This window comes from Neopsephotus bourkii, unplaced genomic scaffold, assembly GCF_033783945.1.
Source record: "Neopsephotus bourkii isolate Nb327-2 ecotype Australia unplaced genomic scaffold, CSIRO-AGI_Nbou_v1 NB_1767, whole genome shotgun sequence".
Lineage (NCBI taxonomy): Eukaryota > Metazoa > Chordata > Aves > Psittaciformes > Psittacidae > Neopsephotus > Neopsephotus bourkii.
In genome coordinates this window covers 8,035,703-8,051,817 of record NW_026902241.1, presented here as the reverse complement: position 1 = coordinate 8,051,817, position 16,115 = coordinate 8,035,703, and the positions used below count along the sequence as shown (strand labels likewise).

General features: G+C 37.6%; 1 protein-coding gene across 7 annotated transcripts in view; it reads left to right on the top strand.

Moving 5' to 3' along the window:
* PDE10A (phosphodiesterase 10A) overlaps positions 1 to 9,633 on the top strand; it is a 369,055-nt gene extending 359,422 nt beyond the window's left edge. For all 7 annotated transcript variants that reach the window (XM_061378676.1, XM_061378678.1, XM_061378677.1 and 4 more), the window contains 2 exons: positions 1,434 to 1,522; positions 7,553 to 9,633. In XM_061378676.1, coding sequence (XP_061234660.1) covers positions 1,434 to 1,522; positions 7,553 to 7,670 — 207 coding nt within the window. In that variant the 3' untranslated portion in view covers positions 7,671 to 9,633. The remainder of the gene's footprint in view (positions 1 to 1,433; positions 1,523 to 7,552) is intronic.
* The last annotated feature ends 6,482 nt before the right edge of the window (positions 9,634 to 16,115 follow it).

Here is a 16,115-nt window from a genome sequence, read left to right as displayed (position 1 = left end):
ATAAAAGAAAACAAAACAGACAAGAAAAAAACACATAGAAAACAATGCACTATGTGGAATAGCAAACTTTGTCGATGAGCAGACATCATAGCTGTGTGCAGCCTTGCCTTCTCACCAGCTGCAGTTTCTTTCTATTGGCTGCATCATAATTACTTCAACTCAGGCTGTTGGGTTCTTAGGTCAGAAATTGTATCTTCTTTTTTTGAAGTATAAAATAAACTTGGTTACATAACAGTATGGGAGGAACCTCTGTATTCAGGGTGGTGAGGACAAGAGTTGTTCTTCAATTTCTGAATAAGAGACTTATTATCAATTGCTCTGTCACAGTACTCTACATGGTATTTCACTAAAAAGCATTTAAAAACTCTTGGCCAAAGAAAGGGATCATACTGCACTACTTTAACTGTCATAAGACTCTGGCATAAGTAAGTGATGTTGTAATGGATTTGTATTTAATCTGTCATCTTTGCTAATACTTAAGTAGCATTTTCTAAAAATTCCCTTGTGTCATTACAAATCAGCTGTGACATGGTAGCTGTCATAAGCCCTTAAGCCTGTATGAATCAGATTTAATTAAAAAGGTGCTCATTTGATTTTCCCTAAATAGATTTATATGATAATGGTAAAAATACATCACTGGACCACATACATGAAAAGAAATTGCAAACCAATTATTGATCATAGTTCACACCATTTAGAAACTTTCTGAAGGTGGAGAGCCCCTAGAATCTCAAGTAAATTATGCTATCGAATACACACTCTGACTCTGGAAGACATTGAAGTAATCCAGAATCTGACTGTAATCGGGCAATGCTGCATAACTTTTCTTACAAAAAAACCCAAGAAAAATCATCACAAGAATAATGTTGGTGCAAATGGCAGAGCAATTTCTCTATACTTCTTGCCACTATTGACACCAAAAAGCCAGACTGATTCAATTGAATAATAAAAGGTCCCATAGAAAATCTGTTCTGAGCATCCATCTTATTCATAGAATGGTTTGGGTTGGAAGGGACCTTAAAGATCATCTGATTCCAACTCCCGGACATGAGCAGGGATGCCTTCCACTAGACCAGGTTGCTCAAAGCCCTGTCCAGAGTGATTACGTGGACTTGAAATCTTTCCACTCAGCAGAATCTCCCCTGTACTCCACAATCCCATGCCATGCTACAGAACGGGCCAGCTCCAGAGCTCATTGCCTCTTCGAGTATTAGAAGTAATAAAAGAGAGGCATATAAGCAATTTGTAATTGCCAGAGACTTCCCTATTAATGTTTTGTTTTAAAATATTTGGATATTTGGATACAAAAGTATGAAGTACTAACAGAATTAGTAATTAAATGAGTAGTCAACAACTTTGAGCTAGCTGGCTATTAATTTTCAGTGTTGTACTTCATCAACGTTTAACTATTGTTTCCATTGTGTTTTTTGTAGATTGGGTTCTACAATGCAGTAGCTATCCCATGTTACACTACACTTGCACAGATCTTTCCTCCAACTGGGCCACTGCTGCGAGCATGCAGGTGAGTAAATGTGCAAGTTTTTGCATAGTGTATAGCTCGGATAAATGAAAAGCAAACATATTTTGCAAGTTTGACTGAAAATACAGACTTAAAATTTTATAATTTGCATGCAGATAACAGGGATATGCATCTTGCATTAAGTGTGTAGAAACTCAGAGGCAGTTACTACTGACTGGGATTATCCAGTACAGATCTATAGACACAAGTGATTAAAATGTGTTTGATGCTGAGAGCATTTAGAGAGAAAGAGGTTCAGTGTTTATGTAACCCTATCTAGGCTGGTTCAGTGCATTTTCCCTCTGTGTCCTTTTTACTTCAGTGTGGTTCTCACAACTAAGATTGGCTAGAATTTTGTTTCATTTAAGAAAATGTGTTTAGGCGTGTTTTCATTTCATGTCTGAACATCTTTAGTAAAAATCAGGAAAAGAAAGAACCCCAGAATATTCAGTAATTAGAACCATAAGAGTAGTACCACTGTGATGAGAGACAGGCATAACTTTGTCCTATCAATCAGTTGGGATGTAGCTTGAGACCTTCTGAGGGGAAAGTATGGGTCCTTAGCCATTTGGCTGCTTCTACCTTGACTGATAGTGGATCTCTTAGTAGGTTGTTCTGTCCAATAATTATGTTTTGTACCTTGGCAATCTTTCCTGACAAAACTTCTGTTGAAACTGGTATGCTTCATGAAAATGTTCCAATTTCAGGTTAAACAGTATTCTCTAAAGAAAAACAGTTGGTTTGTAAAATGCCAGCAATCTTAAGTTACATCCAGGGAAGAGGCCTGTTTGTCTATGCTCTTACCTCTCTTATAATTGTTTTGTTTTGTTTTGTTTTGTTTTGTTTTGTTGGGTTTTTTTTTGTTTTTTTTTGTGGTGCTTAAATTCGAGCTTGCACTGAGCTTTTTCCTTGGCCTGTATGGCAGATCTACCTGCTCTGTCACTTTCCTGATCTTGTGGACTAAGTGATCTGTGTGAAATTACAGAAGGATGCCCACTATATACAAAATTCTGTGAAACTGGCCATAGTGATTAACAAAATAATTTCATTCACGCCCAAACACTGTTTCGCATAGCTGTGAGAAGAATATGTAGGTCTGTTGCAGTGAGCGAGACAGAGGACTGTCTTTTGATAAAAAGTATCTAGGAGCCATCTGTAATAGTCACGTCCCTCTAAGGTCCACTGTGCAGCCCTTAGATAGATATGGAGGGAATATTCAGTAGGATTAGAGGGTATACCTTTGTAGTTATTATATTAATGGGACCACAGCTGGAACCCTGTATAGCATCTATACATTAAGAAGAATAGGGAAGAACACTAGCAAATAAGAGAAGATTAAGAAAGATCTTAAAGAATGTTTTGAGATCACAGTAGTGAGAGACTAAAAAAATTGGACATAATATATTTAGTTTATCCAAGAGAATAACTTTATCAAAATCTGTAACTGTCTTCATAGTATACTTTTTATTAGACAAAGATTATTAATGTAGTTTATTAATTTAGCACATAAGCCCAAAGGTTCAAACAAGGAATATGGCTAATGTCTTTTTTTACAATTTGGAATAATGTCAGTTGAAGACCTTAAAGCAAGGCTAGGCATACTTTTTGAAAGAGAGATGTTAAAAGGATACAGGTGTGAGGAATAGTCACTGTAATAAAATTGCCAACGACTATCTTTTCTAGGCAGTCAGGCTAAATAACCCCTATAGTATTGTCTTTTGTCATTAGAAGCTATGAAAGTAATAATGTTTGGTAAATAATGGTCAGTAATTTGTTACCCTAAACTAAGTAATACGGAAGTATTCATAAGTGTGTTCCATCAGTTACAATATAATATTAAACTCTTCTCTAGTTTCAAAATGCCATGGAGTTTGTCAGCATCCAAACCCTGTTTTCGAATTCAGGCTTACAGTAGAGGGTAGGAAGGTGTACTCTCTATGCCATGTTGACCTCATATACACATGTTGATAGTTTGATTATATAGATAATTGAGTAATGTGTACCTCGACAAATAGAGAAGAGTTGCTTTCAGTGTGCAGAGAGCATGAAGTAAACTACAAAACTGCTTTCAGTGCTTTTTTGGTTTTTTTTCTTTACAAGGTTGTGAGTCATCCAAATTCTTTATTCAGAGGTAGTCCAAGATCTTGGAAGTTTTCTAACTTTTTTCTTTTTTTAATCCTTGCTTGAAGGATACTGCTTTTTGCTTCAGCAGTATTGATGCTGGAAGCTAAAGGGTTGGTTATGCGATCGTGGAACTGAAACACAAATTATGCTTTGTGTAACTGTGTTTTCAATCAGAGTTTTATGCTGTTGTCATGGACTAAACAGCATCAACTATAATACCCACCATTAGAAAATCAGTAATGCTTATCACAAGTTATTTATCTCTACTCAAGCTAATAAGTATTGTGAAACTGCTTTATATATGTGAAAATTTTATTTCTTTTGTATTATGTAATTGTCAACATCCAGGTATACTTTTACTCCCCAAATCAGTATCTGCATGCTTTTAAGATGAAAATTTCTTGCAGAGTCTGTATGATTAATAAGCTTTGTGCTGAATGTCAGGAAAGTTCTGTTACTAGCAATTGGGAGGTCTTTAAAATGGATTTGTATTTACTGTAGAACCATTTGCCTAAGCCCGCCAGTACCTTTGGTCAGATGTTAGAATCATAGAACCATAGAATAGTTAGGGTTGGAAAGGACCTTAAGATCATCAAGTTCCAACCCCCCTGCCATGGGCAGGGACACCTCACTCTAAACCATATCACCCAAGGCTTCGTCCAACCTGGCCTTGAACACTGCCAGGGATGGAGCATTCACAGCTTCCCTGGGCAGCCCATTCCAGTGCCTCACCACCCTAACAGGAAAGAATTTCCTCCTTATATCCAATCTAAACTTACCCTGTTTAAGTTTTAGCCCACTACCCCTTGTCCTGTCACTACAGTTTGTCCTGTCACTACAGTGTTAGCATTGTTATTCTGCTTCATGAGAACTGAGGCTTAGAGTGGCTAGGTTGAGTACTTAAGGCTGAGCAGCATTTTTTCCTAGGAGCCGGGTTCTGGGGAGACCCATATCCTTTGATTTCTAGTCACAAGGATATACAAATGCGGCATATTTGCAAAAGTGTTTTGTTATACTTAATAGTCCATCTTTCAGTTTTCAGCTTAGGAGATTTGAAGTTGAATGGTAGAGTATCAAGCACCCACACACGTATGTGCTCTAGGTGAAAGGTTCTTCATGGTCTTGAAGATAAAGTATGAATATCTTTTCAACAGTAGGTTTCTCTGCAAAAGGTGTGATGTCTGAAATAAAAGCAGTCAAGACTCCTGCCAGAGACTTCATGGCCTTTTTGAGTTTTAGACATGATGTTTGTTGTTTCGTATTCAAATTATAGTTATAGTACTTGTGAAAGGTACACTGGCACAGTCTCCAGACTGGGCACAGCTCTATACAGACACAGCTCCCCACCTTGCTCTTGTGCATTCCATAATTTAGATTGCACTGGGGCATAGATGTGTGGATGTGGTTTAAGATCTCTGTAAGACTAAAGAGCCTGCTGAAAATCCACACCCTTTCATAAAGTCTTCTGAGAAGCAGTTTGATGATTTTAGCCTAGCCTTGGGATTACCCTCTGCTGTCTGAGGGGGTTGAGAATAAAGTGTTAAGAGTTCAGACTTTGAGATGCAGTGTAGGAAATCAAGTACGCAGAACTAACTTCAACACCCCAGTTACTAAAACATATGTTATTGCAAGGTTTAAGTAACTCCAGAGTGTTTCAAATAGTTGATTTTGCACTACACCTTTTTTTTTTCCCTTTATTTTTGATGGGTATCTGTTATTCAGTATGATGAGATGAATACAGCCTCGTTCCCATTTTGTGATGCCTCAGCTGCTGACAGAAGAGATTTGAAATCACCCCTTCACCAGCAGTGCACCTTCTTAGAACACCACATTTAAGCTTCCCTGGAAGTGTTAAAAAAATGTGCAGATGAGGCACCATGAATGACATGGTTTATTGATGGACTTGGTAGCCCTGGGGTAAAGGTTGGGCTTGATGATCTTAAAGGTCTCTTCCAACCTAGTTGATTCTGTGATTCTAAACATCCCCAAGTTTTCTGGAATGTAGACAGCAGCTACAGATAATAGCAGCAAAAGCAGGCAAGGCAGATTTTTATTTTGAGAGCCTCTGGGCATTTACTCCAGATACTAGGAGCCAGGGTTTCAGTGGCAACACAAAGGCAAATGAATCGTATTATCTACGTCTTTAAAACAAACCAACCACAAAACAACGAAAAAGTACCAGTCCCTGATTTCCCTGAGGTAAGGTAGCAGCTAAGAATCGAGAAGGTTTCTCTGTCTATTAATTTATTCCACATTTTTATATACTCTGTCATTCTGTGTAGTTCAAAACTACCAGCCACCTGCGTTACAGTGTTGAGTCCTATGTGTGTTTTGTAGCCCACATACTCAGGTCTGCTAAAGTGGCAAGTCTGTGATAGTATATTTATTTTGGGGGTGACGTGATTGATTTTTTTCACCTTTCTTTCACACCACATAATTTTAAATAATTTTCCATGTGCTTTCAGGTCTCTCAATACTGCCTGAAATTCATATAGTTTTAAAATATTTTGTCTGTAATTCCCCTCATTATTTTCCAGTTTCAGGAACGGGACCTAGAAATAGTACCAGTTCACTGTTTGTGATCCTTAGTGCCTGATTGTATTAGTTGAGATTCAGCCCCATATTAACGCTGGCTTCATGACTACCACTTGCCTGGAGCGCTGGCAGAGCAGGTTTCCATCTGCCTGCAGAAAATCATGTAGGTGTTCCCCTAGAGGGCACCAGCTTTCTTTGGTAGACTCCATCAGATGCTGCTTTTTCCCACCCCCAGAAATGCAACATTTTCTCTTACCTGTTCACTGTGCTTTCAGCTCATTATCCACTGTTTTATCAACTGTTTCAGCAAAGCTGTGACATAAAAATCAGGAGAGCTCTGCCACATAAATTCCTATGAAATACGATAATATGACACATACGATAAGACGACCTTAGTACATTTATCATCCTGTTTGTTTACTGAAGACATCTGAGAACTGTTGTTTTAGTAACTAAGTATCTGATAGTATGAAATCGAAACAGTTGAGCTTGCTCTCTTTCTGTCTGTACTTGAAGACTCAACGCTAAATTCGACCATAGCTTGCAAGTATGGTCTGCTACATAGTCATCAACATAGACTTCCAAATCACTGGAGCGGTACTACTGTACAGCAAGTAAGATTATGGATCTGAAGTCTTCAGGTCATTAGAACATTAACAGTTAATTTTTTCATCATTTTGTGGCTTGTAAACCAAAATTTAGACTTGAGGGCTGGCCAGGCTGTGAGAAACTAAAATTTGTGTCTTGAGGTAAGGCTTCTCTTTAAATGTAACAGATTGACACTCTCATTACTACATTAGTAATTGAAAGTTGATACTATGATATTGGCATGCAATACCTTACACGCTGTCAGGCAGCCCGTGTGCAGGAGTTTTAGAAGGCTTAATGCACTTCTGTGGTTTCCCATGAAGGAAGTTTCCTGGCAAAAGTCCTGATCTCTGGTGGTTTTGAAAAGGGCTGAAGTATGCTGTGGTAAAATCCTAGAAGGCTGCTTGTCTCCAGACTGCTGTTTTAGGGTCTCTGCAGGCACGTCCTTCTTGGGTCACAGCTGGGTTTTCTGTCCAGCCATGGGGGCTAGGAATTTATAATGGAAGCAGGTGCTAGCGTCCGGCTCCAGTGCTTGTTCCAGGGAATGTGTGACGTTGACTTATATGTAGTCAGCATGTGTACAAGCCACACAGAATTGCAGAATGGGATAACTGAAGGTGAGGGATGAAATAATGTAAAGATAGCAAAAGCTTGATGACAAACAGGTACTTGTATACAGCACAAAGCTACATCTCACAGTATAGTACAGCAGACAGTATTGCTAGGAAAAAAAATCCCAGTAAAGCTTTGAACAGTGCTTTACCTCTGACTTTTTTGCATCTCCAGGGACAATCTCAACCAATGGGAGAAAGTAACAAGAGGTGAGGAAGCCTTTATATGGATTCCTTCCCAGTCCCTTCCTCCTGGGACCTCAGATTCACTTCCTGTGAAGATTGATGACTGAACAGCAGCAACAAATAGCTTTAACCTGAAAAACATCCCTTCTTGTTTTGGGGATTGCTTTTTGTTTTGTTTCATTTTTATTTGAAAAAAAAAAACGGAAAAAGAAAAAGGAAAAAGAAAAGCTACAAAAGGTTAACTAAGAGGCAGATCTGCCTAGGAAGGTAACACCCATGGAGTTACCTCAGCTAAATGACTCTGGCAGCCAGTCTCCTCACCTACACCAGTGACACAACATGAACAGAGGGAAAACAACAACCCAGAAGTTTTGGAGTCAGCTATCAAAAGAGAACTTACAACTTGTGAATATAAAAGACTGGCCTTATCTCATGGGCTACCTTGCTGAGGCCTTAATTTAAAACTGATGGGGGGGTGCGGGGTGGGGAAATCTTAGGGGGTACTTCTAAATTGTATCTTTCTAGTAAGGGTTTCAATGGTACTTTTATTATACTGTACTGTGGCTGGCTTTAACACCAGTGTCACTTGGGAGTTCTTGGCTATAAATAGAACAATATACCCATTGCTATTGTGAATGTTTATGTGTGATCTACTTGTAATCAGTTTGAACTCCAGCAGAATCCTTGGAGACTATAATTCATGCTTAGGTTACAGTGAATTCTCTTGCTGCAAACTAAAGGAAAACCAACATTCAGGTTAAAGTTTTAAAGTATTTCATTAAGCATCAAGCATCATGATGCAAATTGTCTGTTACTGACAAGGCAAACATTGAAAGAACTGGTGATGGTGCTTTGTTCTTCCGAATGATTTGTAAACCTAAACAGCTCCTTTCTTAAAACACTGGAAGTATTGGATATGAGAGTTTCAAGGTGGAGGTTTTGTATCCGTAGTGACAGAAGCATCAGATTAAAATTTAAATGTGACAGCAAAGATTTCCTTGCCTAGCTCACAATTAAGTAGTCATCATCTTTATTTCTACCTGCTGAGTTGTATTTGAAAAGGTATTAGAGACATACCTGAAGTATGCTATCTGCTGGGAGCAAAAGCCTTGTCAGAAAAATCAGGTCTGATAAGAGAGGTGTGGTACCATCACAATAAATCAAAAAATGTTTGCGTATTGACTAGCTTTTGTGTTGCACAGTAACACTGTATGTCTTCTACTGCTCTATTCCCCCATCCGGAGATGAGTGAAATTAAGAAACATCTCCATTTGTCTGTTTGCTTTTTCCCCCTAGTTCAGCAAAATTTCCAGGATTAGAATTGCCTTTCTTAGAGGAAGAATAGCTGACTGAAGAAAAGTAAAATAGTGTGTTTACAGTTCTGTGCTGACAGGTAGGCTTCAGCCTTACAAACTTCTGCACAGGCTTTAAGACCTTACATTTAATGCCACTCTTTTCAATTTAGTGCAATTGTACAGAGTATGTTTCAACAACACTTAATATGCCTTCATCTTTTTCTTAAAAATAAGGAGAAAAAAAAAATCTTTGTATTAATCCACATGGTAGGTGACAAACACAGTCTTTGTAAACCTTTCACATACAGCCTATACTATATGCTTTTTTTCACAGAAAATACACTCTTGTTGTGGCTTCATGAGAACATGGCCATTTGTGTAACTCCAACAGATAGTAGTGATTTTAAAGACAGAACATAGATTCTGTTTTCCATCTTGTGTTTGTTGAGCTGTTTTGCTCTAAGCATGCCATCTTATGGGTTTCATGTAAATGACTTGGATTCTTGAGTTTTGCCTTCTGTTATGGTCGAGCACATACCAGTATCTGTACATGTGTGCAGTATGTGATAGATAATCTCATCATGTATTAAGTGCACTGGAGCCTTTGCATAGATACTCTAGAGGTTAAGAATTTAATATGAAGTTATTTTAGTTATATGATACACATTATTCAGCAGCAGCCCCATAATTTTTTTTCCAGATTGCTTTACCAATTCTGAGTGCAAGAAATTTGTTATTGACCACAGCAAACTATTTTGGGGAAAAAAAACCAAAACCAAAATATTAAAAAATGGCAGGAAGCAATTGGACCAAAGTAGAATGAAAAGTATCTCATGCTGTGTCCTCTGTTTTACTCCTTAGCAGTTCTGGTTTAGCTAAATCATGCAGATGAAACCTTTCATCTGCTAAGTACTCCAGACACAGTCACAGTTCCTAATTTACATGGAATTTATCTATACCTGTGGTGACTACAGAAATACTCTCCGGAATTCAGAGACCCCCAACAACTGAATGGAATCTTTTTTCCTTCATGGGTTAAGTATATTTGCTGTTGTTCTCCCTCTTTGAATGCTGATCGTACAAGCATTGCAAAAATATTCCTTATCGCTCTGTGTTGGTGTGTATGGAAAGCTTTTAATCCATCTTTTACTCATTGATAGTAAAGATAACTTCACTAGCTCTGTTACCATTCAAAGTATTTGTCAGTATCACATAATATTTTATGTGTTGTCAAATTGGCAATAAGTTATTCTATTAATGTTTAAAGTCGATCAGATATTGTTTCTAATGTAGAACTATCCAGACCACATTAAATATATGTTTGCTAGAGTATAATGTCTGTTAGAATGAAAAATTGTGGCTCCAGAGGTTGTGGTTTAGTTTGCTTTCCTGATGTGTTAAAGGAGAAATGTCATGACAAAATGTTACTCTTTGTTAGCACCTAAACCAACAAAAATAGCCCACAGAGTGCAGATTCAGATGTGTATTGTTTATTGTAGAAACAAACTTACACCGGCACTTCCAAAGTCAAACCCACCAAATACTAAAATTTTGAAGCTGCATTTGAATTTTATGGCGTAAATCATTGCTCAACATTACATGGTGGGATTGAATTGTTCAAAATTCTGGACTTGACCTCACAAATAGTGTAAGACATCTGGATCTGTAAGGCACCTGGCTCATGAAGCTGAACTACCAAAAGCCATTCTTCCTTGCATTTTTATCCTGCTAAAATTGATCTTGACCAAGATCAGTAAGAATGTATAAAAACCTAACAGGTCTCTCCTCTCCTAGAGGTGTTAAACTTTATGCTCCCAGAACTGCTTTATTTTTGTTAGTAATTTCAATAATTTTTCCCTTTCAAGACTGGACTGTTTGCAGCCATGTCTGAGCACTTCTAGTGTATTATAAAGTGATGCCTGAACAGCATGCACTAAGTGAGAAAAACAGTTGACATAGCATGATACTCAGATGTTGCATATTGTATTACAGCATTGACAGAAATTCCATTGTTATAATTAATTTACGAATTTTGGACAGTAGTGCAACATTCTGCTGTAATGGTTCAATTCATGGCAGTACTATTTATTTATTTAGTAAGTGCCCATTAGAGAAGTGCAATGGGTGTTTTTTAGCTGAAGTATGTGGTAGAAAACTATTTACATTGGAGGGGACATGCAGTGTGTAATTCATCTTTTTATGTGGCACAGACTTCTTTTATGTGTTTAAACTTAGAACAGTGTGATCAGTTTGCTGTGACTGCATTTAGTGTTAAAATTGTAGGGATAGCAAATAGCACTATTCATGTTAAAAACTAGATTGTTAGATGATCAAAACAATTATGACCCTCTTGAAATAATGCATTTGCCTCAAACACTGTGATATAGGAACAGTTCTGTGAAGTGGAACAATTAATTCAATTAATTTATTCATTCTAAACACAGAAAAGGCTTTCTGCACACTACCACAAGAAAGCTCACGTTCAAACTTTAGGTTATGAATCCCAATCTAGCAAAGGCACATCATAACTCTTGTTTTGCTTTCTGACCAAAAACTGTGCTCGATTGTAATACGGGTGTATACTCTGTCAAAAAACCTAAAATAATGGACTGCTTTCTAGGGTAGATCAAACTGATTTGTAGAGTAGTTTCATATATATATTCAAAATTCAGGTTGGGCTGTTATGTGAAGAAGAAAGAACTTCAAGGTAACAACATTCAACTTTACTACATTTAGTGAGCTGAAGAATTTGTTTTATATATATATATATTTACACTCATATATATATATATGATACATATAAACTATCTTTGTAAAAAAAAACAAAAAATATGCAAGTGCAATAATTTAAAGAGGTCTTAACTTTGCATTTATAAATTATAAATACTGTACATGGTGTGTAATTTTTTTCATGTATTCATTTGCAGTCTTTGTATTTAAAAAACAAACCTAAACCTTTACTATTACGTTTGTACAATAGAACAGTAAGCATTTATTATGATATAGTTATGTTGTAAATAAATTCACAAACCAAACAGCCAGTACATATGCATATATGGGTGTCCTATTGTGAAGCCTGTTTTTGCTTTTACTGCTGGCTTTAGCACAGCAAGACTACTTCTGTGGATATGTAATTATACATATAAATATATGTATGATACATGAAATATATTTAGAAATGTTCATAATTTTAATGGATATATCTATACATATACTTTGGTGTGAATATTAATGAATACAGAGGTTTTTAATATTATTTTTCATGTTTATTTTTACTGTTATTGGGAGTGGAAGTGAGGGATGGGAAGTGTGTGTATGTATCATGTGTTTATACCACAAGTAAACCACAGGAGAAAGGGATTCAAAACAAAATGAAGTCCTTTAAAAAGGTAGTGCCTGTAAGTGCAATTTACTGCTTATGGTGTTTTCCCAACATAATTTAATTCCTTATTATTATTATTACTTATTGCAAGTTCATGTTGTCACGACCTGGAAAGGGATCTACTTTGCCATTTGTCCTCCTGTTGCCAGAAAGCTTACCTTCCTGTTGACAGCTACTTCCACACAGATCCTTACTTTGCCAGTGTCAAATGGCAGGGCAGCTGATGCAGAATCTTTTGCTGCCTTTTGGAATTGTGGAAATCCTGAGATTCTGATTTGTAGAAAAATAATCCTGCATCAAGATCTTTAAAGTTTGCCAGTCCAGAGTGATAACAGGGTTTTGACAGCTCCCAGTACCCTGAAAATACAAGGTAGGTTCAGGGAACTATAAAGCAAAATTCTGAACAACATATTAGCAGATAATTATAAAACAGGGGGGAGGGGGGAAAAAAAAGGAAAAAAGTGTCTGTATGCTTATCTACCTAATATATTGATTCTCTTCAAAGATCTCTCACACTGTTCATGCTCAGTAAACAGAGTATTGGCCAGGGTGGTCTTGTGTCTTTATATGATTCTTCATGACCCTTCCATTCTCAAAGATGTTGAGCCTGGGATAGAGTTCAACTGGGACTCTCTCTCTGGTTACTCAGTATGGCCGCCAAACTTCCCTGGTCTCCCTCCTCACTGAAAGAATGCAGCATTGCTAGGATGACTTGACCAGAAACAAGTTTCCAGGGCAACTGGCTCAGTTTAACTACTGCATGCTGCTGTCAAAAACAAATATTACAAAATACACCTGTCTCTGTTCTGTTGTGACCAGCCCACTCGGAAAGCTCTGTTTGCAGCAAGGGACGTGCTGCTAGGGCTAACTTTAGTGATTAATGGAAACTGCACTGACTTCTAATGCATTTTTTAGTATTTATTCATTTAAGTTAAAGCTTTAGAAATTATTTTGAGGGACAAGCAGTAGAAGAGGAATGTTTTTGTGATTGCTATTGAGTTGGTCTTTTCCACCTGTTTCTGTATTGTTGGCAAGGAACTGTAGGCTGAAGTCGATTAATGACTTTCTGGTCAAGCTGTTCAAATTTATCACAGTCAGTCACATGCTTTTTTGTATTTTTTCTGCTTACCATGCAGACTTACCTCTTGTAACACACCACAGTGCTTTGCCATTGATGGTCACTGCCTAGTCAGTATGTTTCTTTAACACTTTAGCCCTTTGTTATTGAAAAATGCCACCAGAAACTTAAAGAAATCAACCCCTGAATATATTCCTATGCAGATTTTTTTAAGATATAAATGAAAAAGGATCTTAACTGAAGCTCACTGAAGTCTGGGGAGAGAAAGAGTATTTCTGTTGGTTTTGAGGACCCTTGAATTATGTTTGTTTGAAAGTATCCAAGTGCTCTGTAAAATCAAGTGCTCATTTGAGTCAGTTGTAAAGGACACAGACTTCAATGGATTTCAGCTGCTCAACAACTGTTGGTTACCTTATTGTGCTTACTTTGCTTAAGACAATTACTAAGGAGAAATTCCTCTTCTTCAATCTGTAGTCCCTCCTTGGATTAGAGAGAAAATTTTATTCAGGGTGTTTCGGTAGTGCTGTAGGAAAAGCTACCTGTGCTGTGCACATTGCTTATGAAGACCAAGGTCTTTGCCTCTGCATCAAGAACGAGTTACAGAGCAACGCTTCAGAAGGTAATTGGTAGTGTGCATGAGACCTCTTGTTTAAAAGCTTTCTAAAATAAAGGGGAAACCTGAGACTCAAGAGCTTTGGAAAGAATGACTTATACCAGGTAAAGTTTTCCTTTGATGTTCTTCTGGTTTGTAACATTGCTGGAATGACTGATTTTCACCATAGTGGCTGTTACCTGGCATTAATTACTCAGCTGGCATTAATTATTGTTCTTTTTTACAGCAATGTAAACCCTGTGAATACAGGTGAGATATTTGTAGAGCTACTTCTATTGCTGTATTTATGCTGCTTATAGAAGCAATGTAAGTTGTTAATAAATGCTATTTAATAAGCATATGGAAATGAAAAAATAGAAAACAAAGAAAAAAAAGCCAAAAAAGAAACTTTTGGAAGCACCTCATTGAGTCAGTATCTGTTAGAAGCTAGTAACCTCAACAGGGAGAGAAGATGCAATGGAACAGACTGAATTCTGTTCCTTTCTAGAGCTTGTCAAGTTATCCTGAAGACACACTGGTTGGAAATATTAGTTTCACTAGTGTTATTTTCACCTCAGGAGGAAAAATGAAATAAATAGGATATGTCTCATTCTGCAATAAGATAAGAAATCAAATACAAATTGTGTCGTTCTCCACATGACTCTGCAGGGTTTATCCAGATCTTTCACATGCTTTTAATGTGTATGTACATAAAAGCACACTTTTAAAATGTGCAATTATCTGACAGCCTGTGTATATGTATATATATAAAATACACTATATATATATATATATATAGTATGCAACACTATACTTGTGTTGCATTCGGTGTCTGTTTCAGATACAAGTAGCCGAGGAGAAAAATGTGACGTACCAAGAAATGGTGAGAAGGAAGTGCTTGTGAAAGATCCATTAGAGAGAATAATGTTTTGAAGAAAAAAACCCTTTCTTACTCTGAGCATAGTTGCATTTAATTTGATAATAAACTGCCTGGGTAGTAATTGGCCAGGTTGCATAGACTCCAAATAGCTATTATGATTGTTGAAAGTAATATAATCACAGCACTTGTTAGCAACAGGCTGGGAACACGCAGAAACAGACTTCGTAACTGAACTATGGAAGTAAACTACCAAACGAAAAGCACTGGTGTTTTAAGATGTTGAAATGTTGAGCAGTAATTTTCTCAACTACTTTCTTAGCATGTGGCAGATACCCAGCTTGTTGGAAATGGGGTGTTTGCAGGGCAGGGAAAGCTTTAGGAGAGCTTCAGTCACTTTTCTCTCCTGTAGTCTCATGCGGAGCACCTCATTTAGCACTGACTAAAGCAACCTAACCCAGAAACTGTTCTGCTCATCACTGTCACCACGTTAATAGGATTGGAGAGTGCTCGGTGTGACTGAGTCTTCTCTGTCAAGGAAGAGGTAAGCAGCATTGATAAGGTCATCTCTGCCAGTCACCAAAACAAGCAGTAAGACACAACCAAACCAAACATACCCCTGTGCAGCAAAGACTCTGGGGCGGGGGTCCATGGTGTTGCTCATCATTGCATCTAGCAGTATTAACTGGTAGAAATCCATAGGAGCAGAACTGTTGTGAAATCCTGCCTGAAGGGCCTGAGTCTGCACCATGTACCCAAGCAGATACCCTCTGACCTGTAGGGTGATGAAGCCTGGGTCTCTTACAGGCTTACATTATTATTCTTACGTTTAAAAAATCAAGTTGGGTTTTCTATCTTTGCATATAACTGAATTTCTCCTCTGTTTACTGTTACAATCCATCGCTTGCTGTGCTTTGGCTGTGATACACAGACTTCCATATTCTGTAGAAACTGGCCAGCAGAATGAGCAGTTATGGGGAGGACCCCAGTTCTCTCTCTAAACAGCCACCTCTTTCCTAAAACATGGGACTTTGTTAGTTTTGAGACCGCACCCCTCTGAAGTTTGGATGAAATCAACATTCAAAGCTTTATGGGAGATAGTGAAGGTGCCAGGGAGTGGGAGGTCTAGTCTGACATTGCTGGAAAGCCACCTAAGATATTAGACTATGTTTTATAGTTTGAACTTTTACTTCAGAACTATGGTAAAAGAATAAGATCTTTTGAAGTCCCTCATACTGTACGTGTATGTTTGCCCTGCAAACTAATTTTTGGCCTTCCTAATACACTAACTAAACAATGCAACTTGCCTGCAGGGTCTCAGGACAAGT